At 45.2% G+C, this 12,086-nt stretch overlaps 1 protein-coding gene across 2 annotated transcripts in view; it reads left to right on the top strand.

Moving 5' to 3' along the window:
* The window catches only part of LOC120926629 (S-adenosyl-L-methionine-dependent tRNA 4-demethylwyosine synthase TYW1-like), a 256,887-nt gene that overhangs the window by 221,345 nt on the left and 23,456 nt on the right, over window positions 1–12,086 (top strand). For both annotated transcript variants that reach the window (XM_040336750.1, XM_040336749.1), the window contains exon 15: window positions 2,173–2,340. In XM_040336750.1, the coding sequence (XP_040192684.1) occupies window positions 2,173–2,340 (168 nt within the window). The remainder of the gene's footprint in view (window positions 1–2,172; window positions 2,341–12,086) is intronic.

The raw sequence follows: 12,086 nt of genomic DNA, 5'->3' as shown, positions 1-12,086 counted from the left end.
TGGCTTTATTCATGATTTCTTCTTTCAGTGGATAGTTCTGCAGGCAACAGATTATGTCACGTGGAGGAGCTGTGTCGGGTCCTCTAGGCCTCAGGGCTCTGTGAGCCCGATCAAAATCAATGGCCGCATCCTCCTGCCTCTCCAGGAGACTGTTGAACACTCTTCTCAGGGCTGGAATAATCTGTGCGTTCTCCACTGACTCGGGGATCCCCCTCACCCTAATGTTTGCCCTTCTCCCCCTATTATCCAAGTCCTCCAAATGACGGTTTATGTCGATGAGGTGGGAGGAATGGGAAACCACAGCACTCTCCAGCCTGTGGAGCCTCTTATCCCTGTGTTTTCCAACCGCTTCCACGGCCGTGAGCTTCTCTGTGAGGACAAGCAGATTGGATTTTAAGTCCGTGATCGCTGCAGAAAATGTGGTTTTAATGTCCGCTGCAAACCCAGTCATGTCAGCGTATGTCAGGGGGTGGTTCGGGTGTCTATGCCCCCTACCTGAGTCCTCCGCCACAGAGAGAGAGTCCTCACTGGATTCCTCGTCTTCTCGCTGCTGGCGCGCCATCTTGTTCCCCGCCATGCTGCCGCCGGAGATCGCGTTGTTTTTAAAGAGGTCTGTGATGTTTCGGGTCGACACCGCTACTGTGCTGCGTTTGGAGCGGGTCTGCGGGGTGTGGAACAGCTTTTTGCCCATTTCTGGCTCGGTTTAGGCAGGGTTTCAGGCTGAGAGCCGGGTTTCCTCACAGAGCCTCTCTAGTGTGCGTCCGTCGCCATCAAGCGCCAAGCCACGCCCCCCGCATTATTTCTATTAATACATTGTTATATAAAATAGTTCAACTTGCCATAATGCAGAATCAGTGGGAGCCCCGAATGTGTCAATTGTCACCGTCACCTGCCACCAGATGCGGATTGTCACTTGCCACATCACCTGCCACACGTTGCAGATTGTCACTTGCCATGTCGCCTGCCACCCGTTGCGGATAGTGACCACATCACCTGCCACATGTTGCAGATTGTCACTTGCCATGTCGCCTGCCACCCGTTGCGGATTGTGACCTGCCACCCATTGCGGTTTGTGATCTGCCACCCGTTGCGGTTTGTGATCTGCCACCCGTTGCGGTTTGTGATCTGCCACCCGTTGCGGATTGTGGCCTGCCACCCGTTGCGGATTGTGACCTGCCACCTGTTGCGGATTGTCACTTTCCTGTGTCCCAGAGTCAGGCAGCAGAGAGATGTCATCTCTCTGCTTCCTATGGCTGCCTGCACAGTGAGGGCAGAACTGCACTACAGGGAGGGCCCAAGGCAGTGAGAGATGTCATATCTCTCTGCTACCCCAACCACTGGCTCCCTGATTGGTCAGCCATCACTCACCCACGAGCTGCCCAGCTGTTCGCTTGCTCTCTCACCTACCGAGCCGCCTGACAGCCCGGGAAGCCGTCCGCTCTCTCATCCGCAGAGCCGCCTGCTCTCTCTCATCCGCAGAGCCGCCAGCTCTCACTCGCATTCTGGGGGGGGTCTGCCCCGATTCATACTAAGTGAAGCCAATTTTCATATGGGTACAGTTATTTACAAATATTAATCCAATAATGAACAGTTAAGCCTGGTACACACTAGCAGTTTTTCTTTTATTCAACCCAGCAGACTGAAAGGGAAAAAAAACAGGAGCTCGGGAGAAGTCGCTGTACTAGCTATCTGATGTTAGTACAGGGATCTCTCCACCGACGACTTATGTTCTGACAGAGGGATGCCCCCTATCAGAACTCACCAGTGAGTGCTATCAGCCATTGGCTGAGCGAACTGGTCGGATACCGATTGGCAGACCTTTTTTCTCTTTCATTCATGGACATAGTGCGGTCCCACCGACTATATCCCCTCAGCCTGCACCAAGCGATTCAGTTTTTTCTGCCTAGTCTAAGGAGAAGACATGGCTCTCTTCAGGCCCATGGCTTAGAGACTTTTAGTTTGGATTTTTTATTTATTTATATTCACTACCTTGTGCAGACATCAATATGCTTAAATAGCACATTGTTTGTAAATATACACAAAGAATATCCCATTATTATTGTCACTTCTTGGCCTCTAGTGTTCTCTAGATGCTATAACTTTTTTACATAGTATTTGTTTGTTTTGGTTTTGATTGCTTATTTTATTTTATTTTTTTATTGTATCTTACAGGGTGTGACGTACTGTGGTGATAGTTCAGCTAGCAATTTAACAATGGCAAATGTGCCTTGGCATGAAGAAGTCATTCACTTTGTACAGGAGATGACAGACATGCTTCCAGATTATGAAGTTTCATGTGAACATGAGCATTCAAATTGTATGCTGCTTTCTCATAAAAAGGTAATATTTAGTGTTTTGGGTACCCCCCCTTTTTTTTTTCTCTCTCACTATTCAATTGTATGTTGTTGTAAATATGGTTTTCATATTTTTTTTTTTTTGTATTTTATTTGGAGATATATTCTTCCCCCCTCAATTCTATTTCTATTAGAACTCGTCAGGAGAGAAATATGGGAGCTGCCATTGTTGACTTTTTTTTTTTTGTACAGTTGCTCAAAACATTGAATCAAAAGAAACAATAACCATTCTATTGCATGGAACTTCAACAGGAAATTATAGCAGTTCCCATATTTTCCTTCTGATGGGTTCATTTAAAAATTGGTGTAAACAGAAACAGCAGAGGGCAAAGGGCAACCAGCATTGCCTGCAGGATTACTGCTACTCCTCTTTGCCCTACTTCTGACTTGCTATACGTTTTACTGCACTGTCTTTCTGTGCGAAGAAAGTCATCTTGGTAGAGGAAGAAACCGCTATGATTACATCCGCTGAAGAGTGAAATGGAAAGGTAATTTGTAATTAAAAATGCAAAATGGTTTGTGTGGTAAATGTTATATTTTTTTAATGAATGTGGAGTTTTCCTTTAAGTGGGATATATGCAGGGGCGGACTGACCATTCGGAAACTCGGGCACTGCCCGAGGGCCCCATGCCACTAGGGGGCCCCATCAGGGTTACCACCCTCAGTAAAGCCAGGGATAGTATGTAAAAATCTGTTTAAAAAAAATCCCAAGATTAAAGCTGCCCCGCCTCTCCAGTACCTTTTTAGTGTGTGTATTCTGTGTGTATGTATACTGTGTGGCCCCATAATCTATTGCCGGGGGCCCCATAATCTCCTATTGCCCGGGGCCCCATGAGTTGTCAGTCCGCTCCTGGATATATGTGTTTTCCACCAAAGCAATACATTTTTCCTTCCCCTTGAAATTGTCTAAATGTCTGAAAAAAAGGGGTTTTAGATCCCTGGTGCTCAAAATGTGGCCCACAGACTTCCTGGCACATGTTAATGAAAAAATTCTGTTCCCGCTTTGCAGCATGGTAAATATCAACAATAACCGGTCCTGATCACAACCAAGTGAAGGAGAAAAATTACTTATTTACAACTTTTCTTTTTCTTAAGTAAAAAATCAACCCAGTAGTGATTAAATACCACCAACATTTTTTTTATGTTTCTAGAAGTAAATATCTTAAAAGCCGAATTTTTGTATCCCAGGTAGTTTTTTTTTTTAATGTATCAACCTCTGATAACTTGAAGTTTTTGCCATTAAAGTTATAGGAAGTAATTAAATGTTTTTTTCTGTAAAACAAACCTCCATTGATACATCCTCAGGTGGCTGCTTTGCAATTTCTGCTGGTCTCCATAAGCATGATGCTTAATGGGCAGTATTGCTATACAAAGCAGTATTTTAGTGTTGGGTTTATAGGCTTGCAGACTCTTGCAGTGGTACAAGCAGAACTCTGGTCACAATTCAGCTGGTAAAACCCGCTCCATTTGTATTACATTTGATCAGCCCTTTGTCTGCACTACATTTTATTACTTAGATCGCACTGTTTCAATATCTGTTTGTGCTAATATAAGTAATTAAAGCTGCAGAAGGTTTTTTTTTTTTTACCTTCATGCATTCTCTCGATCCATCGATGTCCAGGAGAGCCTTGCCTCTCTGGAGACCTGCACTCCTGATTAGCTTTTGGCAGCAGTGGGAGCCATTGGCTCTAGCTACTGTCAATCACAGCCAGTAAACCAATAAGGAGACTGAGGGGGTAGGGGCTGAGCCATGGCTCCATGTGTGAATGGGCACACAGCCGTGGGTCAAGAGTGCGTCTGCTTGGGTGCCCCTATAGCAAGCTGCTTGCTGTGGGGGTCACCCATCAGGAGGAAGGAGCCAGAGGCGTTGGCGAGGGCCCAGAGAAGAGGAGGATCTGGGCTGCTCTATGCAAAACCTCTGCACAGAGCAGGTATGTATAACATATTTGTTATTTAAAAAAAAAAAAAAAAAATGACTTTAGCATCGCTTTAAGAGTTTTTTTTTTTGTTTGTTGAAGTGCTTTATGCTTGTAAATATGATTAAACAAACTGGCCAGTGTGAATTTTTTTCATGAATGATCTCACTACTGCCCGAGCATCATAAAGCACTTCAAAGAAGCCACTACACATTACTGCTGTCCTACACAGGACATGAACTTGCCTCCTAAGACTACTTTGGAATCCAGAAGATTCTGGTCCATCTGGTCCGCCTGAAATCTCTGATCAGCACCCAGGGCCGTCGAATCCGTTCTCCGACTCGCCGATCGCATCGGTGAGTCGGGAGAAGCAACGGCAGGAAGGGAGGACGTCCCCTTTCGCCGCCCGTAAGAACGATCAAGAGGCGAAACAGCCGCTATGATCATTCTTGTGGTGTAGGGAATCGCCGGCTGAAAAAAACGTCAATATCTGAATGATGCCTGTAACTGCAGGCATCCATTCAGATATACCACCACATCATATGACGTCCTCTGGGCACCAAGTGGTTAAGCTCTGTCTAGAACCAAGTTACCAAGCCAAGTAACCTTGTATAAAAAACAAAACCCTCTATAGTGTATTGCCAGGATAATCTGCGTGACTTCATTATAAGGTATTGTACTTACAGCAGGAGCAAAGTATCTTGCCGTATCAAACAATATTAACATTGAGCACAGAGGTACACATACATAATGTGTTACCCATAAAAAAAAAGTAAAGTGCCCAAGACATAATGTGCATTCTGCATTGTTATTTCGTTTTTTTGCTCCATTACCAAACAATTTTTATTTGCACAGCTGTTGACTTAATTTGTCCATTAATTACATGCATAATTGAAATGATTGATGGCTTGTTTGGATCTTTTTTTGTTTCCAGCCTAGGAAAACAGTCGGGAACAAATTAAATGGGGCCAAGTTGCATTAAAGGATACCTAGTATAACCTGTTACATTTATGTATTCTAAGTAATGTGTCGGTGTTGCATTTCTATATATTTTTTACCCCTCAAATCGATCAGTGCTCTCTCCTGATCTTGCATTCGTCTGCTTTTCTTTCCATAGGGATGACACCATCTTTTTTGATGCATCAACCAGGGTTCAGTTCAGTATTTACTTAGACCAAGGTGCCAGCTCAGAGATTACACAGTCATTTAAAAATGAAGCATGGGCTTTAGGGGAAACAAAATAAAACATTATACTTACGTAGGTGGATGCAGCATCAGTCCCTGCCGGCTCTGCAGTGGAACTGAGCGATTTAAAACACTGCAGAGCAGTTCTGATCGGTTCTCCCCTCCGCTCTGAGCAGAGAGCAAAGACAGTCCGTTAGCAGCTCTCTGCTCTCCCCCCAGCACTCAATGGAGCACCAGGCTGTGGAGGGGCTGGCTCAGGCACTCTGTGGATCACTGAGAGGCTGAGCCAAGTGCCGATTCAGGTTTCTTGGTATCCAACCACATGGTCAGGATCTTTCCTAAGCCTGAACCGGCTCTGACGTCAGCCAGATGCAGCATGTCACTTGTCACCCTTGCCTGTCGCCAGATGCAGCATGTCACTTGTCACCCTTGCCTATCGCCAGATGCAGCGTGTCACTTGACACCCTAGCCTGTCACTAGATGCAACGTGTAACTTGCCACCGTAGCCCATCGCCAGATGCAGCTTCCCGCTGAAGTGTGCCACCAGCGGATGCAGCTTCCCGCTGAAGTGTGCCACCAGCAGATGCAGCTTCCCTCTGAAGTGTGCCACCAGCCAATGCAGCTTCCCACTGAAGTGTGCCACCAGCAGATGCAGCTGGCCCCTTTTTAAGATATTAAGGCCAATTTGAATAGGTTTTCTGACAGTAGTGAAAGAACTTGGTTGCCTCTGCCCAGCACCTGCATTCAGGGGTGGGAAATCCACTGCATGTGCAAGTATTATCAACAGGGCTCTGCCCAGGACTTATCTGGGCAGAGCGCAGCGCTCGCACATCTCTACCAACAAAGCTGAGGACTTTTTAAACCTTCAACCCTCCCCTGTGCAAGACTTTTAAATCACCTGAAATCCAGCTGAAATCGTCGCTGTACATCAGCCGAGCCTCCCCCTCTGGCAGCCATCTTGGAGGCGGGGCTTAGGTCACGTGACCCTGCTGTGAGAGAGCAAAGGGGCGTGGCCTCTATCCAGCCAAGTCTTATCTGGGCAGAGCGCAACGCTCGCACATCTCTACCAACAAAGCTGAGGACTTTTTAAACCTTAACATACAGTTTAAGGACCTTTTTTTTTTTTTTTTTTAAACATTATACTGTTGCTGTATATTGTGATATATCAGAAATTCAATTATGCAGATTTGTAAAGTTACTGAAAGGTCTAATAAAAAGAGGGACGGGGTATTTGGCAGCTAGACCTATTCGGCTTTCTCATATGTCACCTTGAGCCAGTCTTATTGCACTGTCATTGCAGTAAAGTCAGGAGTAACGATCCCAATGCTTGTTTTGAAATTGTGATTTCATATAATGAAAACAAAAGGGTCAGTGTGACTGCTAGGCCACTAGCATTTTCATGAGCAGTGGTCAGCAATGGCAGTCTTAATTTTTCTCCCATTAATTTCTGCAATGAATATATGCTTTTTAAGGTTTTTGCAGTGTGAAGGTTCTCTATCAATCTCCTTCCCTTGCTGTTCGAACTGTTGCCTGTCAGAATTTAGTGTCAATGGAATACACATTGGGTTGATTTACTAAAGGCAAATAGACTGTGCCCTTTGCAAGTGCAATGAGGCATAGCTTTGCTTTTCAAAGAATTCCTAGTTGTGCAGGGGTATTAGGATATTATGGTGTATGGTAAACCTTTATAAATATAATGATAAAGTATTTACCATACATGCGATCCATGATACTCAAACACAAATCTTATTACACTACAGTGTAATACAACATTGATGCTATTCCTTCCCCCCCCCCCCACTCTACTCCTGTGTGTATAAGCATAAAAATGTGACGAAGATGAAGGGGTTTATGCTCGTTATTAAAGTGGAGTTCCACCCATCAGATTCCTCCATCCCTCCCCCCCTCCCTCCGGTGCCACAATTTGCACCTTTCGGGGGAGGATGAAAAGGATACCTGTCTTTGACAGATATCCTTTCCCACTTTCGGGAGTTCGGGCCAAGGCCTGTGACATCAGCGTGGGGCTCCCTCCTCCTTCCCCTCCGGCCGCTGGGCCAGTAGGAGAGTGGGGGTGAATGTGTAGCGCTACGTTTAACCACTTAAGTCCCCGACCATTATGAAGGTTAAGAACCTTGCCCCTTTGCGAATTCAGCACTGCGTCGCTTTAACTGACAGGTGCCTGGTCGCGCGACGTGGCTTCCAAACAAAATTGGCGTCCTTTTTTTTCCCACAAATGGAGCTTTCTTTTGATGGTATTTGATCACCTCTGCGGCTTTTTATTTTTTGCGCTATAAACAAAAATAGAGCGACAATTTTGAAAAAAATCTCAAATTTTTTGCTATAATTAATATCCCCAAAAAAGATATAAAACATTTTTTTTGTTCCTCAGTTTAGGTGGATGCGTATTCTTCTACCTATTTTTGGTAAAAAAAAACGCAATAAGCGTTTGGTTTGCGCAAAATGTATAGCGTTTAAAAAATAGGGGATAGTTTTATATAATCCTTTTTTTATACTACTAATGGCGGCGATCAGCGATTTTTTTTTTTTTTTTTTTTTTTTTTTTTCATGACTGCGACATGGCGGACACATCGGACAATTTTGACACATTTTTGGGACCATTGTCATTTTCACAGCGAAAAGTGCTATAAAAATGCACTGATTACTGTGAAAATGACAATTGCAGTTTAGGAGTTAACCACTAGGGGGTGCTGAAGGGGTTAAGTGTGACCTCATATGTGTTTCTAACAGTAGGTGGGCGGGGCTGAATGTGTGACGTCAGTGATCGTCTTCCCCTATATCCGGGAACAGACGATCGCTGACATTGCCACAATGAAGAATGGAGAAGGTGTGTTTACACACAACTCTCCCCGTTCTTCAGCTCCTGTGACCGATTGCGGGACACCGGCGGCGATCGGGTCCAGCGCTCGCGACCCCACGGCTGGGCTCTTAGAGGACGTACAGGTACATGCTTGTGCCCAGCCGTGCCATTCTGCTGACGTATATCGGCGTGAAAGGGTCCTTAACCACTTCCATACAGGGCACACATAGGCGGCACTGATGGGCACACATAGGCGGCACTGATGGGCACACATAGGCGGCACTGATGGGCACACATAGGCGGCACTGATGGGCACACATGGGCGGCACTGATGGGCACACATGGGCGGCACTGATGGGCACACATGGGCGGCACTGATGGGCACACATGGGCGGCACTGATGGGCACACATGGGCGGCACTGATGGGCACTCATGGGCGGCACTTATGGGTGGCACTGATGGCTACTTATGGGTGGCACCGATGGGCACTGATAGGTGGGCACTGGGCATGGATGGGCACTGTGGGGTGGCACTGATGGACACTGTAGGGTGGCACTGATGGACACTGGGGCGGCACTGATTAACCTATGTTGCCAGTCAGGCCCGATGTTCCTCAGCTGGAGGTGACTCCAATGGAATTGTCAAAACCATGGAGCAGTTAGAAAAACCGTGGAGATCCACCAACCATCTAAAAACAACTTGGTTCAGGCAAGCAACAACTCTTGGTGGGGTGGTGGGGACCAACTGGAGATACGCAAAAAAAAATCCTCCACAGAGCATGCAAATAAAATTAAAATATAGGGGCTCCGATGGTGCAGGTCAACAGAAGGTTTTAATGATAAAAACCAACATACAAGTTAAAAAGGTGCTCACAGTTCAAAAATTCATAAAAGCAATATGGGGAGCGGTGTACTTGGGCTGACGCGTTTGGTTCGAAGGACTTCTACTGGGGCATCAACCTGTTCCCCCATATTGCACAAATATATATAATAATCATACAAGGCCATAATCAGTGGCCAGCCAATCGCACAAAATTTCATTGATAAAATTCATCATTGGTCAGGAGCTGGTCACATGATAAACCAAAGTTCAAATTCTCAGCTCTCAAGCCAATCATTTGTAGAGATAACAACATATAAATGTAGCTCTAAATGAATAATACACCGAGTGATCTAAACACTGTGTCCAACAATCTGTAAATATATCAGTGAACATGTATCTATATCAAAAAACATGTGAAAAGTCTCTGATATACAAAAAATAGTGAATATTGAATGTAGTCCAATATAAATAAAAGTGCTGGTGCTCCCACATCCAAGTTGAACCAAGTGAGGTGAAGACAGCCACCACCAACATAGGAGAGGCTTACCGGAAACGGTGAACCCTAAAGAACATATGTTCAATGGGTCAACTGAACATGGTATGAACCACTGTGAAGATCGATTCCTCTGCTGCAGTTCCCACACAACGTCTCGCACACCAAACCACTATGAAAAGGGTATGTTGATAATGGGTGATTAGAAGATGAAAACCGCGCTTGTCAAAGTATGCACGGCAACAGTGGATTCCTCCGACGCGCTCCGCAACATGGTGCACCCCACACGATGCACCAGCACTTTTATTTATATTGGACTACGTTCAATATTCAAATTTTTTTGTTTATCAGAGACTTTTTACATGTTTTTTGATATAGATACATGTTCATTGATATATTTACAGATTGTTGGACATGGTGTTTAGATCACTCGGTGTATTATTCGTTTAGCGCTACATTTATATGCTTTGTTTTCATCATTTGTCTTGTTTTTTTTTTTTGTAGCTGCTCACCATTTAGGCAGCGCAGAATTTTTTGTATTTGGTACCAATCATTTGTAGAGATGTAAAGTCCTTCCGGGTTCAAACATAACTCATTAATCAAACCAGAGATCAGTACTAGCACATGGCAAACAAATTCTCAAAAAGCCTGCCAAAGCGTCATGTGACACCTCTCATCCACTCACCACCACCGTAAAAGAAAGTTCAAAGGTCGGCAGTCAAACGTGCCCCAAACATCCAATAGTGTGTGAGGTGAAATGAGAAGTAATCGCATTGGATATAAATCCAAAGTATGTCCGCACTCTAACATGCGCCCTGCATCACCGTGGTAGCCCTATCGGGGCAGCCACCACTGGTGCGCAGGTGCTGCGATCCCATGGCTAGAGTGACGTCTCTCGCATGGCGATCATGTGACCAAGATCGCACCGTGCTCATGTGACCAAGATTCCAATGTGCTCGTCGCGTCAGCAGACATGGAGAGAACAGCGCGGCTGACGTCACTCACGCAGCGATCACATGTTAGGAGTAGGGTCCTACCCCTCACAAGGAAGGCATGGGGAGGTATCATCTCGCTCCCCTTTTGTGCAACAATAACCACTTCCACCCAGCGGTATAGAAACTTCCGCTAGTGTAGGGAGAGGTATCAATCCAGCACACAGATGATACACCATTGGTGCTGGAAAAACGAATGTATCTAAAATTAGTCTAATCATTCTAAAACCTGCACATCTAAAATACCCCGCAACATAACAATATATAGTAAATAGAGCATGAATGAGGTCCACAATGCCACCCAGAGGTATAGAAGAGCCAACTAAAATGAAGGATGATATGCTTTTACACATGCCTAGATCAATTTATAACTCCATCCCATCACAGCCCAGATCTGCAATTGGAACAGGACAAAGCAAGTGGTAAGAAATAGAGGACTTGTACCTCCCAAATATACTAAAGGGTATTTAAGCTGAATTGATGAAAGAATTAACGTTCTACTCGACGTTAATGCCGAAAGGGCGAGTCTGTACGCAACTCAAAAATCCAATATGTTTCCAGACGAGAAACCCCAAGTACGTGGGATTCTCCTCTCCAATGGGGGACAAACTGATCTATTACCAAAAACTGTGTCCCTCTAGGATCACGGTCGTGATGTTGTAAATAGTGACGTGGGATGCTGTGGTTAGTTTTGCCTTTTTTGATATTGGCAATGTGTTCGTTAACACGAATAGAAAAAGTCCTAATCGTGCGTCCTATGTATTGCTTTTTGCAAGGACAGGTCAAAAGATAGACAATGTATTGTGTAGCGAAGGTGATGAAGCGCTTCATTGGGTAAATGCGCAGGGTGACAGATTGAAAAGTGTCACTCCTGCGTTTGCCACTGATATTATGCAGACACATATTGCAATTACGGCATGGGAAAAATCCCTTGCAATCCTGGAAGAACTAAACTCTTTTCCGTGGATCCATCACATTGGGGGCCATTTGACCTGAATCGATCGTGCTCCTCTGAAAATCACACCAGCCCTTTTTGGTATGTCGGGCCCAAAGAGTCTATCATTAAGAAGTACCCCCCAGTGTTTTTTGAGGATCTCTTTGATCTGTCTAGACTGGACCGAGTAGGTAGTAAAGAACGACCACCTATATCTAATGTCCATTGTCTTTTTGGAATGTACCTGCAACAGCGTGTCTCCATCGATCTCGCTGTCCAGGTCACCAGGTAGGTAGCCCTTCTCCAAAAATCTCTTTAAGGACAGCAGATTGTACTGTGAAATCTTCCACTCTAGTACAGTAAACGGAGAAACTGACTTCAGGGCACAGATTTGAGCCACTGAGGGTGGTGGCAACTATCCACCGAAATGTACCCATTCCGGACGGTCGGTTTGAAATGGGTGATAAATTCCAAACGTTGCTCAACTACCAGTAGGTGAGAGGAGCTCATGCGCAGTAGGGTTCCCGACGTGAAGCCGAAAGGCTACACTGCCGAGTACCCTTACTCACAC

This window comes from Rana temporaria, chromosome 2 (genome assembly GCF_905171775.1).
Source record: "Rana temporaria chromosome 2, aRanTem1.1, whole genome shotgun sequence".
NCBI lineage: Eukaryota > Metazoa > Chordata > Amphibia > Anura > Ranidae > Rana > Rana temporaria.
The sequence above is the reverse complement of the archived record's forward strand: the minus strand, read 5'-3'. Positions and strand labels throughout refer to the sequence as shown.